The sequence below is a fragment of the Physella acuta genome, unplaced genomic scaffold, assembly GCF_028476545.2.
Source record: "Physella acuta isolate Inbredline_101_S28 unplaced genomic scaffold, ASM2847654v3 ptg000257l, whole genome shotgun sequence".
Taxonomy (NCBI): Eukaryota; Metazoa; Mollusca; class Gastropoda; family Physidae; genus Physella; species Physella acuta.
This window is the reverse complement of record NW_026731776.1, coordinates 97,037-121,345: the sequence shown is the minus strand read 5'-3', so window position 1 is coordinate 121,345 and position 24,309 is coordinate 97,037. Positions and strand designations below refer to the sequence as shown.

At 35.1% G+C, this 24,309-nt stretch overlaps 1 protein-coding gene across 1 annotated transcript; it reads left to right on the top strand.

The window, feature by feature from the left end:
• The first annotated feature begins 318 nt into the window (after positions 1 to 318).
• Positions 319 to 24,308, top strand: LOC131938835 (growth/differentiation factor 8). The gene is made up of 3 exons (XM_059297052.1): positions 319 to 1,081; positions 20,104 to 20,486; positions 22,293 to 24,308. The coding sequence occupies exons 1-3, from the start codon at positions 409 to 411 to the stop codon at positions 22,674 to 22,676; spliced, it is 1,440 nt and encodes a 479-aa protein (XP_059153035.1). The 5' UTR covers positions 319 to 408; the 3' UTR covers positions 22,677 to 24,308.
• The last annotated feature ends 1 nt before the right edge of the window (position 24,309 follows it).

Sequence of the window (24,309 nt, the reverse complement as noted above, 5' to 3'; positions counted from 1 at the left end):
AAAGCATCACGATTTTTAAAATAAAAAAATTAAACACGTCATACGGTTCATCAAACCTTGACGAATGACGTCATACGACAGAAAACGCCTGAGCGACATCTATATCAGGGCTAATCTGAAGTTTCTTTTTACATTTCGAATGCTATTTGATTGGTACCGGGGAAAATATCGGCTTTGATAGCGCAGGTGGGTCAGCTCGCTTACAATTGGACGGCAGGCAGGTAGGCGACGCTCGCTGTGCGGACCAGCGCTGTGTGATCTGGCACTATATAAGTTCACCAGCTGCTCTATGTGAGAAATATTCCGGTACAGCGCTAGTCGGATACCAGACAGAGGGGCACTTGAGTCACACACGACTGCCTAGCGTCGCCTGAACAGATCCAGAGAACAGGTGCTGTGTTCCTCAACATGTCGGCACCAACTTTATACGCTGTCGCCACCGTCTTACTTTCTCTGTGTTTCTTTTATAATCATTCGCTTCTCGCCAAGTCTATCAACGACACGGAGTTTCAAGACCTGCTATGCAATGGTACCAATGATTCTTTGTACTGTCCCAACAGCGTGCTGAGCGCCACACCAGCGGAAAGTGGACAAAATGTCTCAATTGTGTTAGATGTCGTACATGAAGATGGACAAAATGTATCAATCGAGCTAGGTGCCACGCACGAAGACGAACTAAACGTCTCAGCTCCGCCCTTTGCCGGAGGCCCCTTTAATCTAGAGGAAGAAGGCGATTACTATGATGACAATGAGACAGAAACTCAAGATTACTTCGAGGAAAACGTGGATGGCTACAGTTCCAGAAAGCCGACATTCTGTGGTGCCGCCTGCCGAGAGACCAGGAAAAATGTCCGAATAGCCGGCATCCAGCAAACTATTCTGAGCATGCTAAAAATGTCCAGTGCTCCCAATATTAGCAAAGATTCGGTGCCTACATTCCCAACGTTGAACCGCCTTATAAAAGAGTACAATAAACTCGAGGGCATGTTAAGTGACCAGCCGTATGATACCTCGGTCAGGGAGGACATAGACGAGGATGAGGTCACTGAGACTAAGACCATGTTCCAGGGTGCAGTCACAGGTATGTGATCATTCTCTTCAACACTTACAATTACATATTTAGTCACATGTATGTGGGCATTCTCTTCAACACTTACACATTTAGTCACATGTATGTAGGCAATAGTAGGCATTTTATTCAACACTAACACTTACACATTTATCACAGGTATGTGATCATTCTCTTCAACACTTACAAATTTAGTCACATGTATGTAGGCATTCTATTCAACACTAACACACATTTAGTCACAGGTATGTGATCATTCTCTTCAACACACATTTAGCCACAGAAATGTAGGCATTCTCTTCAACACTTACACTTACATATTTAGTAACATGTATGTAAGTATTTACACCTACACTTACAGATTAACATTCTAAAAAAATCCAATTCAAATAGTTTTATTTGAATCGTATTAAATTGATCAGAACACTAGAAGTAGTTTTTGATATATAAAACACTATTCCTGCATATCGTAACCATAGCAACTGTTTGTACACAACGTTTAAAGTTAGATACTGGTTAGAGCGGTGGTCAAGTATGTTTAATCTTGATGTTTACATAGCGAAAACAATAGTTCGATCCTCGCAAAGCGAATTGATGGTAAGGTTTAGGAGGTAAACATTTCAAATCACTTCCAAATTGCAAGCTTCAGTGTTTTACGGGAGATGGAATAAAAAGTAACCCATTTCTTCTGAAATACAATATATATATATATATATATATATATATATATATATATATATATATATATATATCACTGTATATTGCTCTATAAGTGGATAGTTAATTATTTGCAATCGAAAATACTCGAGTTAATTTAAGGCGAAAGGCGCCAGGCTAAACTTCATCGTGTAAGAAAACAATATTGTTTTTAATTATAAAAAACTTTTAAATGGACTGAAACGACTAAAACAAACTTGTTCTCTTGCATAAAACCATGGACGCTAAAAATATGAAAGCGATGTCATGACTGATTAATGCTTTTGATAAAGAAAGCTAGGTTTTTTAATGAAATAAAAATTCAGCGTATTGAAGGTTTACTATTATAAAAGTATATATATTTGCTACATTTTCTATTTTGTATTAGTAGTTATGAATTTTTAAAATAAAAAAATGTCACAAAAAAACTTTTTAATAACAAACTTTTATGTAATAATGCACTAAAAAGTAGAAAATCAATTATACACTACTATTTAAATTACTATAAGGAAAAGCGTGGGTCACTTTAGTATCTATTGGATACCTTTACTAATATTTAGGAAGAGACCCACGCTTTTCTTTATAGTAATTTAAATAGTAGTGTATAATTTATTTTCTACTTTTTAGTGCATTATTACATAAAAGCTTGTTATTAAAACGTTTTTATAACATTTTTTTTAGTATTTTATAAGTTTTATTTACACTAGAGCTGCATGACTAAAAACCATTGCGCACCTACTGAACGTGATGACGCGTGTCAAATAGCGCGGTATAGTTTGATGAGACAGCCTACTAATTTGGACAAAATTTTAAATAATTCATAAAATATTAATCAGGCAACCAATTAAGTAAAATTGAATGTCATGTTGCAGTCTTCGTGTCTTGACCCACGTACCAACTACGAACCATATCTGTTAGTTAGAAGTGCCTGCAATTTCACTCGGGCGTTTCGATCGAGACAGACTGACGACAGACTGACGACAGAGGAAGTGAGTTAAATAAAAGCTTGTAAAAAGTAAATATTTACGTTTAAAAAAAAACAAATGGACCCGAGTGAGAAAAGTCTTAAAGGTATCATGCACGGCGTAGTTAAAATTAATATGGTTAGAAAATTATGTCAGTTTAGTTTTTTTAAGTAAAGTAAAAAAGTAAGTAAAGTTTCCCTTTCAAACCTGACGGTCTATGAGGCAAGTGAAGTAGAGTTCACTTGTTTCTGTGACCTCGGCATTTGAAGAGATAGTGTGGTCAGCACTATGCCCAGCCGCCTTTACTCTCCCTAACGTGAGTTAGGTACCCATCAGAGTTGGGTGGACTCAGGGACCGTCTACTGGAGTTTTTTTAAAGACTTTACTAAAGATTGGATGTATATAATGTTTTTAATATTTTCGGTAACTAAATTTAAAAAAAAAGCAAAACAATTTTGTTTTCGCGTGTAATGACGACATAAACAGTGGCCTCCTGCTATTCGATAGGTTAGCATAAATGTTATTGTACAAATTGTAAACAAAAAATTGGCATATACTAAAAGAAAAAAAGCGGGAATGTTATCCCCTAAACTTTCTCGAATATTCTTATTTAGCGCTACGGGGATTGCAACTTGGGATATAGACATGATTTTTAATCAGTTTTTACATACATAAACTTTTTAAAAATAGAATAGAATCTCGTAGAAAAAGAATTGCACACCAAGTGAACAGTAAACAATATGTGTATAATAGTGCGGAATAGTTGTACTTTATAAATTCATATGCATTTTTTTGAGAAATCGGAAATATCGTACAGTAATATTTCCGGTCAACGAAAATTACTCAAAATTTGATAGAAGCCAGAGAATTAGATCTTTTACTTACATGTGAAATTTCGCTTATCAATCTGAAATAGTACTCAAGTTGTAGGCTTTTGAATAACATAAACTTCCGGAAGTTATTGTGTTCACAGACATACAAATACTCACACACACACAGACATACGGACAAAATTGCAAAACTATGTTTTTCCGACTCTGGGAGGTGTAAAAGGTCGAGATTTGTGAAAATCTTGATTTCGATTTTTGCACGATTACAATACTTCCTCTATACTTCGTATGCGAGACAGTAAAAATGGCATAGCCTTGTCATGTGGTTTAAATTTGCATAGCTATTTAAAAATTTTATCTGCAAAGTTTTGTAAACAAAACAAAAAAACCTATTATGTGGGGCTGTCAGAAATCGATCACGGAGATCCTGTACAGCCAATCAATGTTTGTCTTACGAAAGTGAAACATCGGGTTATAACTTAGGCTTGATGAAAATAAATAGAAATGTAGCATTAAACTCATAAAATTATTTTCAAGTTCTCTGGATTTGCAACTTTTATAACATTGATTCTACTTTTTTCTTCTTCGTTCTTAATTTTAGTATTGGAAGGGATCCCCTCCAGCACAATTAAGTATATGTTAACAATATGATGGAATCGTCAACTCGGTCGCCTCCATTGTAAATTATTTTTCTAATTAGATTTTGTCGCCATGTCTCTGCGATAATTCTGTCCTCGTTTATAGTTTTAGTGACATCACTTTCATGAGTTCCCTGTAATTAAACTATCCTCGTTTTTTTTATTTCCTTAGTTTTAGTAACATCACTTTCATGAGTTCCCTGTAATTAAACTGTCCTCGTTTTTTTTATTTCCTTAGTTTTAGTAACATCACTTTCATGAGTTCCCTGTAATTAAACTGTTTTCGTTTCTTTGATTTCCTTAATTTTAGTGACATCACTTTCATGAGTTCCCTGTAATTAAACTGTCTTCGTTTCTTTGATTTCCTTAGTTTTAGTGACATCACTTTCATGAGTTCCCTGTAATTAAACTGTCCTCGTTTGTAGTTTTAGTGACATCACTTTCATGAGTTCCCTGTAATTAAACTGTCATCGTTTCTTTGATTCCCTTAGTTTTAGTGACATCACTTTCATGAGTTTCCTGTAATTAAACTGTCCTCGTTTGTTTGATTTCCTTAGTTTTAGTGACATCACCTTCATGAGTTTCCTGTAATTATAAAATAGATAAGGACTGAATTACATTTTTAGCAATAGACAACCATACAGTATAGCGTATTTTTTAAAATTGAAAATTAAGTATATTAGCAGGTTAATATCGGTTATTAATACCGAAACATATTACTTTCAGACATATTTAAATCAATAACGGGCATCAAATAGTGCAAATAATGACACGAAACATGAGTTTGAAGACGTAACTCAGGTTTGTTTCAGTTTCTGCGACAACATTTGTCTAGGATTTCACAGGAGAACCAATTATTTGCATCTCTCTCCTTCTGTCTCTGTATATATATATATATATATATATATATATATATATATATATATATATATATATATATATATAGATATAGATATAGCTAAACGCTTTCGCCGAACGTGTTTCTGTTTGTTAGCGTCACCCGATGAAAATCCTTAGCCACATTTAAAAAGTTATGCCATGGTATTCAAAATTGGATTTAACTATATAATCTTTAATTGAGGCTATAAAAGACCCGTTTTCGTACCGCGTATTTTATTTTAATATTTTATTTTCACTTCCCGTTCATCAGAGGATTATCAAGATGAGTAAGGCGTTTTGATGATTTCACTGTCACAGCCTATAAGTGCAGTGAAACGGGACAGATAATTTTGTTCTAGTGTTAACTATAGTTTCTGTATCCATTGAAACGGACTTAAAATTTTGCTAAGGGGGTCATTCATAAATGACGTAACGCTTTTTTGACGATATTAACTCCGCCCTACCCTCCGTCACACATCGTCACAAAAAGCCAGACCTTCCCCCCTAAAAGCCTACCCCCCCCCTCAAAATTGCAGTTGAATTTTTCTTAAAATATTGATATTTTTACAAAATCTTGTCTAAACTCTGTCAATATAGAGTATTTTAATTAATTCCCACTACAATTTATTAAAACAGTTTTCCAAAACGCGAACTAACGGATAAAAAACATTTTCTAACATTGCTTTTTTTAAATGTAAAAGTGTGACATCGCACCATCTGAAATCCGCTCATCACACACCGTCCCAAAATGACGGAACCCCCTCCTCCCCCCCCCCCCCCTTCCTACGAGTGTGTCGTCATTAATGGATGACCCCTAAAGTGTTGTTTTTTTTTTAGTTTCTGTATCCATTGTATCAAGGCGGAGTTAATACCATAGAGCAGGGGTCTCCAAACTACGGCCCGCGGGCCGAATGCGGCCCGCGAGGTCCTCTCATCCGGCCCGCTTAGATCTTTTTGTGCACGGAAATAAGTTTGTTGGTAATGGCTGAGGAACTTTGCCCAGAAAAATCAAAGACATGCCTGGAAGAAACTGGCCCCCGAACTGAAATTTGATAGTTAATGCGGCCCTCGGACTGAAAAGTTTGGAGACCCCTGCCATAGAGTATAAAGTCCAGTTTAGCCTAGGCTAAAGCGGATGGGGAGAGGGGTACCGTTTTAGGCGCAATTTTTATGAACCACGACACATATAACTAGGATTCCAAAACAACATATTGTTATTTGAGCTGTCTTATGTCAGTAATCTAATTTTGGTGTCAGCGACTAGTTTAGTGTAGGTATAATATGAGAAGCTAGAGCCGAAATTATCCAAAGACTGTATCTTTTTACAATAACGGTTTACATCGTAACAATTTATATCTGACGTACATCTAAAACTAATAATACAATAACGCAGTAAAGTTAGGGATGGGCATCTGATTGCTGGTGGGCATCTGATTGCTGGTGGGCATTTGATTGCTGATGGGCATCTGATTGCTGGTGGGCATTTGATTGCTGGTGGGCATTTGATTGCTGGTGGGCATTTGATTGCTGGTGGGCATTTGATTGCTGGTGGGCATCTTATTGCTCGTTTCACAACACCCACCCCTACAATCTACCTTCATAATTCATACTCAGCCAACAAATGTACTCACACAATGTGCCTTAAAGACCCGCCCATCAAGCATGGGAGTTGGTGGTACAGTTGTTGGGTATTCGATTTATCCGGGAGTCTATGAAGTCTCATACCACTGATTTGTTTACACTTCTACACTCAAAAGTGTTATTTCAAGATCTATACAAATTAATTATAGTGAAGTATTATTCCAAGCCCTGTTTTACGATACGCCTAATTCTTAGTGCTGCTAATGACCTGTACCGGAATAATTTTTGTCTAACCTTGCTTGTAAGTCAAGTTTCTAATACTTCCTTCAGCCTACCTATACAGGCTGATTCTGCGCATGATTTGTGAGCTGACAAGTTAAGGCTTCATGTCACGGTGTATACAGACCGATAAAGGTGCGATGTTTGATAAAGGTGCGATTTCTTTGAAGGCTAGCACGACAGAAAGGGGTTATATTTTAATTATATCTGAAAATATTTGGAATAAAAATTATATACTGTAGTTCTACGTGTTAGAAGTCTTGTCCAGAGTCAATAAAAAACACACACATACACACATACACACATACACACATACACACATACACGCAGACATGCACACACCCATATATAAATGGCGCAAAATGGATATTTCGCCCCGTAAGCCAGAATATGGCGCTACGCATCTGCCACATGCTAAACAGCGCACTATATTCCAATTCTATAAACCTGTTAAAAACAGCGCACTATATTCCAATTCTATAAACCTGTTAAAAACAGCGCACTATATTCCAGTTGCTATAAACCTGTTTAAAAACAGCGCACTATATTCCAATTCTATAAACCTGTTAAAAACAGCGCACTATATTCCAGTCGCCTACGCTGAAATGCTGACCTTGGGAAAAAAAATTAAAGCTAATGTCCTCTGACGAGGGTAGACTGACCTGCAATTATCCAGCCTTCTGACTAACAAAAATCGCAAGGTATTTTTTTTAAGTGGCGGTAATTTAGCCAGGTATGTTCGCGATTTAAAAAAAAACATTTGATGAGAAAGGTTCTCTCCCCTTGTATCCCTTGTAAAACCGAGTCATTAATTTATTGAAATTATACTGGGCTAATAAAAGACGTCATCAATGTATTGAAAATATTGCGGGCTAATAAAAGACGTCATCAATTTATTGAAAATATTGCGGGCTAATAAAAGACGTCATTAATTTAATGAAATTATACTGGGCTAATAAAAGACGTCATTAATTTAATAAAAATATCGCGGGCTAATAAAAGACGTAATTAATTTAATGAAAATATTGCGGGCTAATAAAAGACGTCATTAATTTAATGAAAATATTGCGGGCTAATAAAAGACGTCATTAATTTAATAAAAATATCGCGGGCTAATAAAAGACGTCATTAATTTAATAAAAATATCGCAGGCTAATAAAAGACATCATTAATTTAATGAAAATATCGCGGGCTAATAAAAGACGTTAGAGCCAAAACGTTTGCTAGTGCTAAATGAAACAGCTCTTTATGAAGGGACCAATTACTTGGTTTCAATCAGATTGTAATACTAAAATAGGCCCTGACCCAGCTCAGTGCCCAATTAAAGCTGTTGATGTCCTTGAGAGAATTAGAGCCGGGCCCTATATTCCTCTAGTGACAGCAATTAGCCGGCGAGTTTTGAAACAGCATCTTTTCCCGAGCTTACACCAGCGTCCCAGGTCGCCAGAACTGGGTCAGATATTCCCTGTTTAGCCGAGCCGGCTCTAATCTACCAGCTGTCAGGCAAGCAGCTGGCAAGTCGTCACACACGGGGCAGCCCTGCTTACAATTCGGCAACTTGACCTTTGCCCTTGGTTAGCATTATGAAAACAGGTGTCTTACCTCAGGTTTCCACATCAACATTCCGCGCCCCGCTAACAATGGTTTTTAGAACATAACAGCTGACAGTTGGTTTTTAAAAATTAACAGCTGACAATGATTTTTAGATTTAACAGCTGACAATGGTTTTTAGATTTAACAGCTGACAATGGTTTTTAAATTCAACAGCTGACAATGGTTTTTAGATTTAACAGCTGACAATGGTTTTTTAAAAATTAACAGCTGACAATGGTTTTTAGAACATAACAGCTGACAGTTGGTTTTTAAAAATTAACAGCTGACAATGGTTTTTAGATTTAACAGCTGACAATGGTTTTTAAATTCAACAGCTGACAATGGTTTTTAGATTTAACAGCTGACAATGGTTTTTAGATTTTACAGCTGACAATGGGTTTTAGAACCTAAACAGCTGACAATGGTTTTTAGATTTAACAACTGACAATGGTTTTTAGATTTAACAGCTGACAATGGTTTTTAGATTTAACAGCTGACAATGGTTTTTTAAAAATTAACAGCTGACAATGGTTTTTAGAACATAACAGCTGACAGTTGGTTTTTAAAAATTAACAGCTGACAATGATTTTTAGATTTAACAGCTGACAATGGTTTTTAGATTTAACAGCTGACAATGGTTTTTAAATTCAACAGCTGACAATGGTTTTTAGATTTAACAGCTGACAATGGTTTTTTAAAAATTAACAGCTGACAATGGTTTTTAGAACATAACAGCTGACAGTTGGTTTTTAAAAATTAACAGCTGACAATGGTTTTTAGATTTAACAGCTGACAATGGTTTTTAAATTCAACAGCTGACAATGGTTTTTAGATTTAACAGCTGACAATGGTTTTTAGATTTTACAGCTGACAATGGGTTTTAGAACCTAAACAGCTGACAATGGTTTTTAGATTTAACAACTGACGATGGTTTTTAGATTTAACAGCTGACAATGGTTTTTAGATTTAACAGCTGACAATGGTTTTTTAAAAATTAACAGCTGACAATGGTTTTTAGAACATAACAGCTGACAGTTGGTTTTTAAAAATTAACAGCTGACAATGGTTTTTAGATTTAACAGCTGACAATGGTTTTTAAATTCAACAGCTGACAATGGTTTTTAGATTTAACAGCTGACAATGGTTTTTAGATTTTACAGCTGACAATGGGTTTTAGAACCTAAACAGCTGACAATGGTTTTTAGATTTAACAGCTGACAATGGGTTTTAGATTTCACAACTTACATGGTTTTTAGATTTTTACAGCTGACAATGGTTTTTAGATTTAACAGCTGACAATGGTTTTTAGATTTAACAGCTGACAATGGTTTTTAGATTTAACAGCTGACAATGGTTTTTAGATTTAACAGCTGACAATGGTTTTTAGATTTAACAGCAGACAATGGTTTTTAGATTTAACAGCTGACAATGGTTTTTAGATTTAACAGCTGACAATGGTTTTTAGATTTAACAGCTGACAATGGTTTTTTGATTTAACAGCTGACAATGGTTTTTAGATTTAACAGCTGACAATGGTTTTTAGATTTAACAGCTGACAATGGTGTTTAGATTTAACAGCTGACAATGGTTTTTAGATTTCACAGCTGACAATGTTTTTTTTAGATTTCACAGCTGACAATGGTTTTTAGATTTAACAGCTGACAATGGTTTTTAGATTTCACAGCTGACAATGGTTTTTTTTAGATTTCACAGCTGACAATGGCTTTTTAGATTTAACAGCTGACAATGGCTTTTTAGATTTAACAGCTGACAATGGTTTTTAGATTTAACAGCTGACAATGGTTTTTAGATTTAACAGCTGACAATGGTTTTTAGATTTAACAGTTGACAATGGTTTTTAGATTTAAAGCTGACAATGGGTTTTAGATTTAACAGCTGACAATGGTTTTTAGATTTAAAGCTGACAATGGTTTTTAGATTTCACAACTGACAATGGTTTTTAGATTTAACATCTGACAATGGTTTTTATTTTTCACAGCTGACAGTGGTTTCTAGATTTAACAGCTGACAATGGTTTTTAGATATAACAGCTGACAGTGGGTTTTTAGATTTAACAGCTGACAATAGTTTTTAGAACATAACAGCTGACAATGGTTTTTATTTCACACAGCCGACAATGGTTTTTAGATTTAACAGCTGACAATGGTTTTTAAAAATTAACAGCTGACAATGGTTTTTAAAATTTAACAGTTGACAATTTTTAAAAACTTAAAGCCGACAATGTTTACCAGGTTTTTACCCAGTCCAAGCCCAACAATTATTAAATTAGCTGCCAGGTAAACCACTCTCTCACCGTGTCCACTCACCCTTATTCCACCCCCTTATACACACGTCATGTCCACTCTACCCCTATTCGACCCCCACCCCCCTATACACACGCAAACTCCTGACCGCAGCTCTGAACTTACCACTGACCTGTACAAGAAAACGTTAAATTTATTCTTAGCTAAACGATATTTGGCTATTTGTGAAGTTTTAGTATTCGAGGGGCTTAACTGTACGCTATTAATATAAAAATAAAAATAAAATAACAATCTCTAGTTGGTGCTTAATTAGTTGTACATTATATTTCAGAATACTAATTTATATATCTCTTGGGCTTAAAATGTTTTCATTAGTAAGGAAAACTATAATGTTTAAAAATAAATTTATATATGTTTTATCTATACAACTTAAAGTTATGTAACAAAATCATGTGTAACAAATTTGTAACAAAAACATATGTGTGACAAATTATGTAATAAAATCATGTCTATGGCAGGTTATATTTGACATAAAACTTTGTGAGCTGACTTTTGAGAAAGCTACATGTAAGACAGAATGACATGTAAGACAGAATGACATGTAAGACATAATGGCAGAGACATTTCAGCCAAACTAAGACAGCACTATAATTATGTAAGACATAATGGCAGAGACATTTCAGTCAAACTAAGACAGCACTATAATTATGTAAGACATAATGGCAGAGACATTTCAGCCAAACTAAGACAGCACTATAATTATGTAATACATAATGGCAGAGACATTTCAGCCAAACTAAGACAGTACTGTAATTATGAACTTGAAACTTCGATGTTTTGGATAAAATTCCACAGTAAATGATGTGTGGGATAAAAGCACACAGTAAATGATGTGTGGGATAAAAGCACACAGTAAATGATGTGTGGGATAAAAGCACACAGTAAATGATGTGTGGGATAAAAGCACACAGTAAATGATGTGTGAGATAAAAGCACACAGCAAATGATGTGTGGGATAAAAGCACACAGTAAATGATGTGTGGGATAAAAGCACACAGTAAATGATCTGCGTGATAAAAGCACACAGTAAATGATGTGCGTGATAAAAGCACACAGTAAATGATGTGTGGGATAAAAGCACACAGTAAATGATGTGTGGGATAAAAGCACACAGTAAATGATGTGCGGGATAAAAGCACACAGTAAATGATGTGCGTGATAAAAGCACACAGTAAATGATGTGTGGGATAAAAGCACACAGTAAATGATGTGTGGGATAAAAGCACACAGTAAATGATCTGCGTGATAAAAGCACACAGTAAATGATGTGCGTGATAAAAGCACACAGTAAATGATGTGCGGGATAAAAGCACACAGTAAATGATGTGCGTGATAAAAGCACACAGTAAATGATGTGTGGGAAAAAAGCACACAGTAAATGATGTGTGGGATAAAAGCACACAGTAAATGATGTGTGGGATAAAAGCACACAGTAAATGATGTGTGTGATAAAAGCACACAGTAAATGATGTGTGGGATAAAAGCACACAGTAAATGATGTGTGGGATAAAAGCACACAGTAAATGATGTGTTGGATAAAAGAACACAGTAAATGATGTGTAGGATAAAAGCACACAGTAAATGATATGTGGGATAAAAGCACACAGTAAATGATGTGTGGGATAAAAGCACACAGTAAATGATGTGTGGGATAAAACACCACAGTAAATGATGTGTGGGATGCACACAGTAAATGATGTGTGGGATAAAAGCACGCGGTAAATGATGTGTGAAAAGAAAACGTGAGATCGTATTGATTGTCCGTGACTCATTGAGCCCCAATGTAATCACACGACTTACAACCCCGGATCACTTCGCCCTTCGCAATTGGAATTATTGATTGGCAAATGTACATTAGCCTTTAAACACACTGTCATATTCAAGGATCAGCTGTCTGAAGATTTGTGCAGCGTTTTAAATTTATTCAAGTTCTCGAGTAAGGAAGGTCAATTTGTATGAAATTGTAAAAAATAAACCCATTTAACTTTGAAGCACGTAAGGTAGGAGCAGACAGGCTGATAAAATTGTACCAGTGGCGAGTTTCTGTCACTCTGACATTTGAAACGACACGGGATAAAACCAGACAGGACCAGAGCCTGTCACATTACAGGCGGCACAGATAAAGAGAAGGTTAAATGTTATGTGTGTCACTGTTGGTGGCTGGTCCTGGGGGGGGGGAATGTTGCCAGTAGGATGATGTCATAGTGAGGATATAGTGCCAGTAGGATGATGTCATAGTGAGGATATAGTGCCAGTAAGATGATGTCATTGTGAGGATATAGTGCCAGTTAGATGATGTCATAGTGAGGATATAGTGCCAGTAGGATGATGTCATTGTGAGGATATAGTGCCAGTAGGATGATGTCATAGTGAGGATATAGTGCCAGTTAGATGATGTCATAGTGAGGATATAGTGCCAGTTAGATGATGTCATAGTGAGGATATAGTGCCAGTTAGATGATGTCATAGTGAGGATATAGTGCCAGTAGGATGATGTCATAGTGAGGATATATTGCCAGTAGGATGATGTCATAGTGAAGATATAGTGCCAGTAGGATGATGTCATTGTGAGGACATAGTGCAAGTATTGTCTCTGACAAGTGTCTCACTGTCTCTGACTGTGATCTGTGCTTGTATTACATCCTAAACATAAAATACCCTGTTCCTCACCCCACATGAGTTTTACACACTTGTTCGTCGTCATTCCCCCCCCCCCCCCTTCCGTGACCTAAAACACACTTCCTTGTCAGCTGACCCCCCCGACCCCACGCTGTCATCATCCCCCCCTCCACACACACTGCCTCGTCAACATTCCCCCACCCCCACTGCCATGTCAACATCCCCCCCCACTGTCATGTCAACAACTCCCTCCCCCCCCCACGAGCTTGTCAGCATCCCCCCCCCCCCCACCCACACTGCCATGTCAACATCTCCCCCCCCACGAGCTTGTCAGCATCTCCCCCCCCCCCCACTCACACTGCCATGTCAACATCTCCCCCCCCCCCCCCACGAGCTTGTCAGCATCTAGAATACACAACCTCCCACCCGGAGACCAGGCGACAATTAGGGTCAAGCTGACCTCGATGATTACAGGTGAACGCTTTCATCGATCGCTTCTGGAATCAATCAACAGCTGGTTTGTGTTAGGTTTACGGCACGGGCCTAGTGGCTTAGTTAGGGTAACATCAATCCTCATTCTCATCCTCAATCGAAGTCAGTTGTGTTTGGTTTGTGGGCATATATTTCCCAAACATACACTACAACAGCATACACAACCACAACATACACCACAAAATTCTACACAACAACATACACCATCACAGCATACACCACCACAACATACACCACCACAACATACACCACCACAACATACATCACCACAACATACACCACCACAACATACATCACCACAACATACATCGCAACATAAAACCACAACATACACCACCCCAACATACACCACAACAACATACACCACCACAACATACACCACCACGACATACACCACAACAACATACACCTCCACAACATACACCACAACATACACCACCACAACATACACCACAACAACATACACCATTACAACATACACTACCTAAACAAACACCACAACAAACACCACCAAAACATACACCACCTCAATATACATTTACTTTTAATAATGTACATTATACTAAAATTTGATGAAAAATTGAATTAAAATTGGCAACATTAATTTTAGGGAACACAATATAATTGTTGATTTAAGTAATATAGAATATACAAAAAATGTAATGGTAAATCGAAATGAAACGAAGTTGTACGATTTATTGTAGGTAAGAAAAGAAAAAAAAAGTACTGATAGTCCGTGTCGGGCGGCTAAAAAGTTAAATGTGACGTCAACATGAAAAAGTGGATGATACCTCGAACAGTTGCGTGACTTGGTTTCTGTGGGGGAGTGGGAGGGGGGGGATACGACCTTTTAGATAAAAATCAATTGCTGCTATCGCGTGGGGCATTCATTTTAAATGTTTATTTTCTAAACAGCTATTGTTGGTGGGGGGGGGGGGGGGGGGGGGAAAGTAGCACAGTTGCACACGTTTCCAAAGCCTGCAAGTAACAGCTAGCCTCGGCCTTTAAACGGAGTTAACTTTACCCAGTTGAAAGTACTAGCACTAGAACCGTACATTGACACCACCTACGGGCACACTTTGTAAAACAATGTCATTGGTTAGTGGAGAGTTCAGCTCACGGCGTTTGATTGGCTGATACATTTTAAATCTTCTACAACTGTAGCATTGGTTTCATATAAAGCTTTGTAGAACTGTTACAATAACCACTTGATATAAAGCTCTGTACAACTGTAAGCATAGTAGGTGAATTTAAAATTAATATTAACATGAGTTAATTAACTTTAATGAAAAACTCCAAGTGACTTTGATATCAATACAAAAGAAAAACACGTTTTAAGTGTGATAATCACCTCAACTGGACTGTGGAGTCTCTTTTCTTCTTCGTCCTTAATAGTAATGTTGGTATGGGATCTCCTCCAACACAATTACGTATTACGTGTCAACGTGTTAAGTGCAATATGGGCAGTTGACTAATATTTCCGCCTGTTTTTATTTCCTGATTCCTAGTCTAGTGTTCCCATAAAGTTTCAAATTTATTCAAATTCAAATTCAAATTTATTCAAACAACGGCTACAATTGTAGGCACAAAGGCCTTTTTTCACATTGGCCGTTTATACAAATAAAACAATTCAATAACACATAGCAGTAACATAGCACTAAAAATGTGGAATAAAGAAACAATGTTACATAGTTATCATACATAATGAGATGAAAAAGAGAATATAATAGATGAATGAGAAATGTTACAATGAGTTTACCCGGCAGTTTCCTGATTTTCTCCTCTCTAATGTCCTGCAGTATCCAGAGTTTAAAACATGCGTAGAGTAGGATTTATTCTTATAAACAAACAGCGCATTTAAAACGTTGTTTAATCTACTACCGAGTGGGTAAAAAGTTGTTGAACACTTGCATTTTGAGTGGGACCAAAAACTACCTTGTGCAACTATTATTACTATAATAAACCGGGAGTGATCTCCCCTAAACTTTCTCGAATATTCTTATATAACACTACGGTGGATGGCAACGCGGTAAATAGACATTATTTTTAATCCATTTTAAATACTTAAACTTTTTAAAAATAGAATAGGATCTCGTAGAAAAAAAAATGAATTGCGCACCAAGTGAATGGCAAACAATATGTGTAGAATAGTGCGAATATTATTAGTACTTTATAAATTCATTTTCGTTTTTTTGATAAATCAGAAATAGCGTAAATTACTACTTCCGGTCAATGGAAATTACTCAAAATTTGACAGAAGGCAGAAAATTAGATATTTTACTTAAAAATGAAAGTTCGTTTATCTATCTGAAACAGTACCTAAGCTATAGGCTGTAAGTCCCACTTCCGGTTATCGGAAATCGCTGAAAAGTAAATACAGAACTACAAATTTGATATAATATTTAAATATGAATTTCATCTACCTAGCTGTAACGGTACTCAAGTTATCGTGTTTACAGACATACACACACATATACATACACACAAACATGCGGACAGAATTGCAAAACCCAGTTTTTTCGACTCGATTACGCATAAAACGCCGAAATTTTGATAAATTTGGATTTATAATTTTTGCCCGATTAAAATAAGTCTCCTATACTCAATATGTGACGAAGTACTGGGGTGTAAAACGGTGAAAATAGACAAAATTTCATGTGATTTTTGTGCACGATTACAAAACTTCATCTACACTCTGTATACGAGAAAGTAAAAACGAACATTTAATTGCCAAATTGTGCATTTGTAATTATCACTTCAGAAATGCACATGTACATTATTTGATTATCACTTTAGATTAAATTGTTTGTCATTACATTAAATCTATTTTTGTTTTGTCATTACATTACATCTATTTTTGTTTTGTCATTACATTACATCTATTTTTGTCTTGTCATTACATTACATCTATTTTTGTTTTGTCATTACATTAGATCTACATCTATTTTTGTTTTGTCATTACATTAGATCTACATCTATTTTTGTTTTGTCATTACATTACATCTACATCTATTTTTGTTTTGTCATTACATTACATCTACATCTATTTTTGTTTTGTCATTACATTAGATCTACACCTATTTTTGTTTTGTCATTACATTACATCTATTTTTGTTTTGTCATTACATTAGATCTACATCTATTTTTGTTTTGTCATTACATTACATCTATTTTTGTTTTGTCATTACATTAGATCTACATCTATTTTTGTTTTGTCATTACATTACATTACATCTATTTTTGTTTTGTCATTACATTAGATCTACATCTATTTTTGTTTTGTCATTACATTACATCTATTTTTGTTTTGTCATTACATTAGATCTACATCTATTTTTGTTTTGTCATTACATTACATCTATTTTTGTTTTGTCATTACATTAGATCTATTTTTGTCTGTCATTACATTACTTCTATTTTGTCTTGTCATTACATTACATCTATTTTTGTTTTGTCATTACATTACATCTATTTTTGTTTTGTCATTACATTACATCTGTTTTTGTTTGTCATTACATTACATCTATTTTTATTTTGTCATTACATTACATCTATTTTTGTCTTTTTCATTACATTACATCTATTTTTGTTTTTTTCATTACATTACATCTATTTTTGTCTGTCATTACATTACATCTATTTTTGTTTTGTCATTACATTACATCTATTTTTGTTTTTTTCATTACATTACATCTATTTTTGTCTGTCATTACATTACATCTATTTTTGTTTTGTCATTACATTACATCTATTTTTGTTTTTTCATTACATTACATCTATTTTTGTCTGTCATTACATTACATCTGTTTTGTTTTGTCATTACATTACATCTATTTTTGTTTTGTCATTACATTACATCTATTTTTGTTTTGTCATTACATTACATCTATTTTTGTTTTGTCATTACATTACATCTATTTTTGTTTTGTGATTACATTACATCTATTTTTGTTTTGTCATTACATTACATCTATTTTTGTTTTTTCATTACATTACATCTATTTTTGTCTGTCATTACTTTACATCTATTTTTGTTTTGTCATTACATTACATCTATTTTTGTTTTTTCATTACATTACATCTATTTTTGTCAGTCATTACATTACATCTGTTTTTGTTTTGTCATTACATTACATCTATTTTTGTTTTGTCATTACATTACATCTATTTTTGTTTTGTCATTACATTACATCTATTTTTGTTTTGTCATTACATTACATCTATTTATGTTTTGTCATTACATTACATCTATTTTTGTTTTGTCATTACATTACATCTATTTTTGTTTTGTCATTACATTACATCTATTTTTGTCTGTCATTACATTACATCTATTTTTGTTTTGTCATTACATTACATTACATCTATTTTTGTTTTTTCATTACATTACATCTATTTTTGTTTTGTTATTACATTACATCTATTTTGTCTTGTCATTACATTACATCTATTTTGTTTTGTCATTACATTACATCTATTTTTGTCTGTCATTACATTACATCTATTTTTGTTTTTTTCATTACATTACATCTATTTTTGTCTGTCATTACATTACATCTATTTTTGTTTTGTCATTACATTACATCTATTTTTGTCTTTTTCATTACATTACATCTATTTTTGTTTTTTTCATTACATTACATCTATTTTTGTCTGTCATTACATTACATCTATTTTTGTTTTGTCATTACATTACATCTATTTTTGTTTTTTCATTACATTACATCTATTTTTGTCTGTCATTACATTACATCTATTTTTGTTTTGTCATTACATTACATCTATTTTTGTTTTTTCATTACATTACATCTATTTTTGTCTGTCATTACATTACATCTGTTTTTGTTTTGTCATTACATTACATCTATTTTTGTTTTGTCATTACATTACATCTATTTTTGTTTTGTCATTACATTACATCTATTTTTGTTTTGTCATTACATTACATCTATTTTTGTCTGTCATTACATTACATCTATTTTTGTTTTGTCATTACATTACATCTATTTTTGTTTTTTCATTACATTACATCTATTTTTGTTTTGTTATTACATTACATCTATTTTGTCTTGTCATTACATTACATCTATTTTGTTTTTTCATTACATTACATCTATTTTTGTCTGTCATTACATTACATCTATTTTTGTCTGTCATTACATTACATCTGTTTTTGTTTTGTCATTACATTACATCTATTTTTGTTTTGTCATTACATTACATCTATTTTTGTTTTGTGATTACATTACATCTATTTTTGTTTTGTCATTACATTACATCTATTTTTGTCTGTCATTACATTACATCTATTTTTGTTTTGTCATTACATTACATCTATTTTTGTCAGTCATTACATTACATCTGTTTTTGTTTTGTCATTACATTACATCTATTTTTGTTTTGTCATTACATTACATCTATTTTTGTTTTGTCATTACATTACATCTATTTTTGTTTTGTCATTACATTACATCTATTTTTGTTTTGTCAATTCATTACATCTATTTTTGTTTTGTCATTACATTACATCTATTTTTATTTTGTTATTACATTACATCTATTTTTGTCTGTCATTACATTACATCTATTTTTATTTTGTCATTACATTACATCTATTTTGTCTTGTCATTACATTACATCTATTTTGTTTTGTCATTACATTACATCTATTTTTGTCTGTCATTACATTACATCTATTTTTATTTTGTTATTACATTACATCTATTTTGTCTTGTCATTACATTACATCTATTTTGTTTTGTCATTACATTACATCTATTTTTGTCTGTCATTACATTACATCTATTTTTATTTTGTCATTACATTACATCTATTTTGTCTTGTCATTACATTACATCTATTTTGTTTTGTCATTACATTACATCTATTTTTGTCTGTCATTACATTACATCTATTTTTATTTTGTCATTACATTACATCTATTTTGTCTTGTCATTACATTACATCTATTTTGTTTTGTCATTACATTACATCTATTTTTCTATTACAGATAAAACCTAGAATTCAGCTTGATTTTAACATATATTATACAAATACCTATGTTTTGTATTTTAGATATATTCTAAATTCATCTTGATTTCAACGTATAAAATAGAAATATCTATTTTTGTATTTCAGATGTAACCCAGATACAGCTTGATTTCAACATATCCCACTACGCCTACATCCACCCTCCCAACATTGAACCTGAGATGGTCGCGAGCGCTGACTTGTGGGTGTATCTTAAAAAACCACGGGTGGGGGAGAAGAAATTTCAAATCAACATACAGGTCTTGTACATTCTGGTGGAGGAGTCGTATAAATACCGAAAACTTGTCACGGAGATCATCCACAGCGAGGACGTATGGTCAGACAAGGTCGGGGGGTGGCGCAAGTTTAAGTTCACTTCCGTTCTGAAGAAGGAGCTAAAAAACAGGAACACGTACGGCGGGCTGCAGCTCAGAGCTGACGATGGCCACGGCAACAACTTGCTGGTTCACAAGGCGACAGATACAAAACAGGTAGGGAAATAGCAGGGATATTTATACAACTTAAGCAGTTGTTGGATTATACTCGCACACACGCACGCACACACACATACACACACACGCACACACACACGCACACACACACACGCACACACACACACACACGCACGCGCGCACACACACACACACACAAAATGTAGGTAAGGAGACCAAGTAAGCTTATGCTCCCGCTAAAACCATTTCCTCAACATTTGTTCGGACTAAAAAAATTGACAGCTTGCATTTTCCCTAGCCTTTCTTAGCCCTATGGGTCAGATTACAGCGTAAGTTAGTCATTTAGTCGACTTGATCCTATTACATCCACCGGCTACACTTACACTGCTTGTCATCGGCTTGTGATTGACGCTAGCCACAATTCCTCAGCCCTGGAGATTTCCAGTCAATTCCAAGAGTAGCCTCTGGGTGTTAAGTTAGGGCTCTCGTGGGTCATGGTTTATGGGGTGGGTCATGGGGTGGGTCATGGGGCGGTCATTTCCAGCTACCTTTAGGGCTACAAGCTCAGCGCAAGTCAGGTGAAGCAGAGTCTGCTCCATAGCGATGCCGGAAATTGGCAGATCTGTGGTAGACGAGAAGTTCTAGAACATCTCTCTTGTCTAGACTTTGAGTTTTGTGTTGTCGCTCTTCTTCCAGACCTATGGTACATGCAGTAGAACATTCTTGTGTGTTCTCACATGTAACTCTGTGGAGGCTCTTGTGATATTTAAGCTGGATGAAAGCGGTTCTCGCGGGAATATCACATATATTACACATGTTACCTTACATACTGGCAGAGTTCTTCCAGGCATCTCTTCGGGGGAGCGAAGCCCCCCCCCCCCCCGAAGAAAGTCTACCGCCCCCCCCCCCCGAAAATTTTAAGTGCCCCCCCCCCCCCCCCCCCGGAGAAAAAAAAGTCTGGAAGAAACACTGCATACTGCAGGATGGGGGATAAGTTTGTCACGTGCATAGTCAAGTCGTCAGGATGGGTCTACGAATCAATTAGCTTAGCTCAGTGTCATTAAATTACAGATAGGGGCACGAGCGAAGATAAATGGAGACAAAAGACGGGTTTGTTCTACTTTTAAGATTAGTCGGTCAACAACTTTAAATACATGATATACGGTGTTAAAAATACATGACATACCGTGTTTAAAATACATAACATACCGTGTTTAAAATACATGACATACCGTGTTTAAAATACATGACATACTGTGTTTTAAATACATGACATACCGAGATTACAAAGCACGAAGGCTGACATTTTTTTTCTGGAATGCTAATAAGTATTTAATAAATATATAGCTGAACTATTACACATTTTCAAATCAGTCACATATATTTTAGTACAATATCTGGGCCTGTGTGTTGATGCAGGGTTCAACATACTCTCTATGTGATGTGTCTGCCGTAGTTTTACCACTGCTCTATCATAACATAATCTGTATGTGATGTGTCTGCCGTAGTTTAACCACTGCTCTATCATGGTGTATTTTATAATAAAACGGCGGCTTTGTCTGTCCATCTCCGACTCATTTCAACTTGTCCGATACAATTACAATGCTCTCTACGTCAAATGTTTTGGATAACTTTAACATTCTTAAAAGAAATAAAGCTACAAGCTCAAATTTTGATCTTGGCTATATGCTGACACAAACTACTAGACGTTTTATGCACTCTTCTATCTACTTATATGTGTATGTATGTTAATATATATATATATATATATATATATATATATATATATATATATATATATATATATATATATATATATAATGATTTGCTTTTCCAATGTTTTAGAAACCCTGGCTGGAAATCAAGATCCACAAGTCTAAAGGCAAGCGGAGACAGAAGAGGAGCGACACCCTAATCTGTGGGGAACACACATCTGAGACCCGCTGCTGTAGGTACCCGCTCTACGTGAGCTTCGCCGAGTTCGGCTGGGAGTGGATTATAGCGCCGACTCACGTCAAGGCGGACTACTGCTCCGGCGAGTGTCGTATGACCATGCAGGACAGCACGCCCAACAGCTGGATCAACCAGCAGGTCGGGCGACAGACAGGGGGACCCTGCTGTGCCCCCACCAAGATGTCGGCCCTGCCCCTCTTATACTTCAACAACAATATGACCATAGTATACCAAATTTTGCAGAATATGAAAGTTGAAAAATGCGGATGTGCCTAAAATGGAATGTGATTGTACGAAAGTTGAATATTTGTTGATGTGAAAAGAAGTTTGATTGTGAGTGATTCTTAGTATAAGTTAGCGTGTGGGGAGTGTTTGCAGAAAATATCTAATAGGCTACATTACTGTGGCGATAAATTATATAAATAATTATGACACAGGCCTTTCATCGCGTTTGCCTAAGCGGTTTTTATGCTATGTTTGAAAAGAGACAAGGTGTGGTGATGACTGAACTTTGTGATTCAAACGTTTACAAATATTTGTGGACAAGCATTAACTATTTAAGAAATTAACTTTGTAAATGTACGCCGCTAAGACAGAGACGTGTGTGGGTGAATGAAACTTAAAAACAATGCACATGCATTTATGTGATATTGCTCAAAACTGTACCATCCATTTTGACCATATTTTAAAGTAATTTCCTTACCGGATTTCCCCGCTTTATATATGTTTGTTGACATGCTTTAAGCGTGCCCATATTGACATTACTTGCAACTAATTAGCTTAAACAATATAATTTTGTATTTAATTGTATTTAAATGCACTTTTCTTCTTGCTAATTTAATTGTGATATATTTGTTTACTTCAAAAAATCAACTGTGTTAAACGACAGGACAATGTTCAACAGCGCCTTCCATGCGATGTATGGACGTGTTTTCATCGTTCTGTGTAACAGTCCGTCCACCTAGTCGGCCTTCGATGCGATGTATGGACGTGTTTTCATCGTTCTGTGTAACAGTCCGTCCACCTAGTTGGCCTTCGATGCGATGTATGGACGTGTTTTCATCGTTCAATGTAACAGTCCGTCCACCTAGTCGGCCTTCGATGCGATGTATGGACGTGTTTTCATCGTTCTGTGTAACAGTCCGTCCACCTAGTCGGCCTTCGATGCGATGTATGGACGTGTTTTCATCGTTCTATGTAACAGTCCGTCCACCTAGTCGGCCTTGCACTAGCCTGTTGTTATGTCGCCAGTACGTTTGGACGCCGAGTCAAGTACATAATTATGACATATAGGTCATAGAACAGTCGTGCGCTGTATGCTATTATATATATTTTTACGTCGTCAATTTGTAGAAAAAAATTATGTTTATGAGCAATATATCAATGAGTAGCTAGTCCTATCTCATAGAATAATTACTGTATCTCGGTGCTTTGTTTCCTTGTTTTTCTTTTTTTTCCGTTTAGTTTTATCCTAAATTGTGTTCCGTTAGTTTTTTTCCTAAATTTGTTCCGTTTATTTTTCTCTTATTTAGGCCTACCTTTGTGGAACAAAGGAATGGCATCCTTCGAAAATAATCTGTAGATGCCCATAAAATATATTTTAAATCGATTAAGTGGTTTTTGTATGACTTTTCTTAAGATTTGACGTACTGGTATTAGTACTTTCCAAAATAATTTGAAAAACGCAACAAAAAAAATGTTTGTTTATTTTTTAAATTTCCCCACGGAAAATGTAAACAAAAATGGCCTATTGTGTTGCTTTTAAAAATATAAGTTTATTGAAAATAATCACCGGAAAATTTTTATGACATTGATTCTTAAAATATGAAATTTCTAAAACTTTTTTGGTTAAAAATTTTGACAGTTTTTTTTTCTATCCATTTCAAGAATAATGATTGAGGGGGGGGGG

Excerpts from the sequence above, each read along its gene's own strand:
- LOC131938835 (XM_059297052.1), top strand. The coding sequence starts at position 409 with ATGTCGGCACCAACTTTATACGCTGTCGCCACCGTCTTACTTTCTCTG. Across the intron at positions 1,082-20,103 it reads GTTCCAGGGTGCAGTCACAG|ATGTAACCCAGATACAGCTT; the intron begins GTATGTGATCAT and ends TTTGTATTTCAG. Across the intron at positions 20,487-22,292 it reads AGGCGACAGATACAAAACAG|AAACCCTGGCTGGAAATCAA; the intron begins GTAGGGAAATAG and ends CCAATGTTTTAG.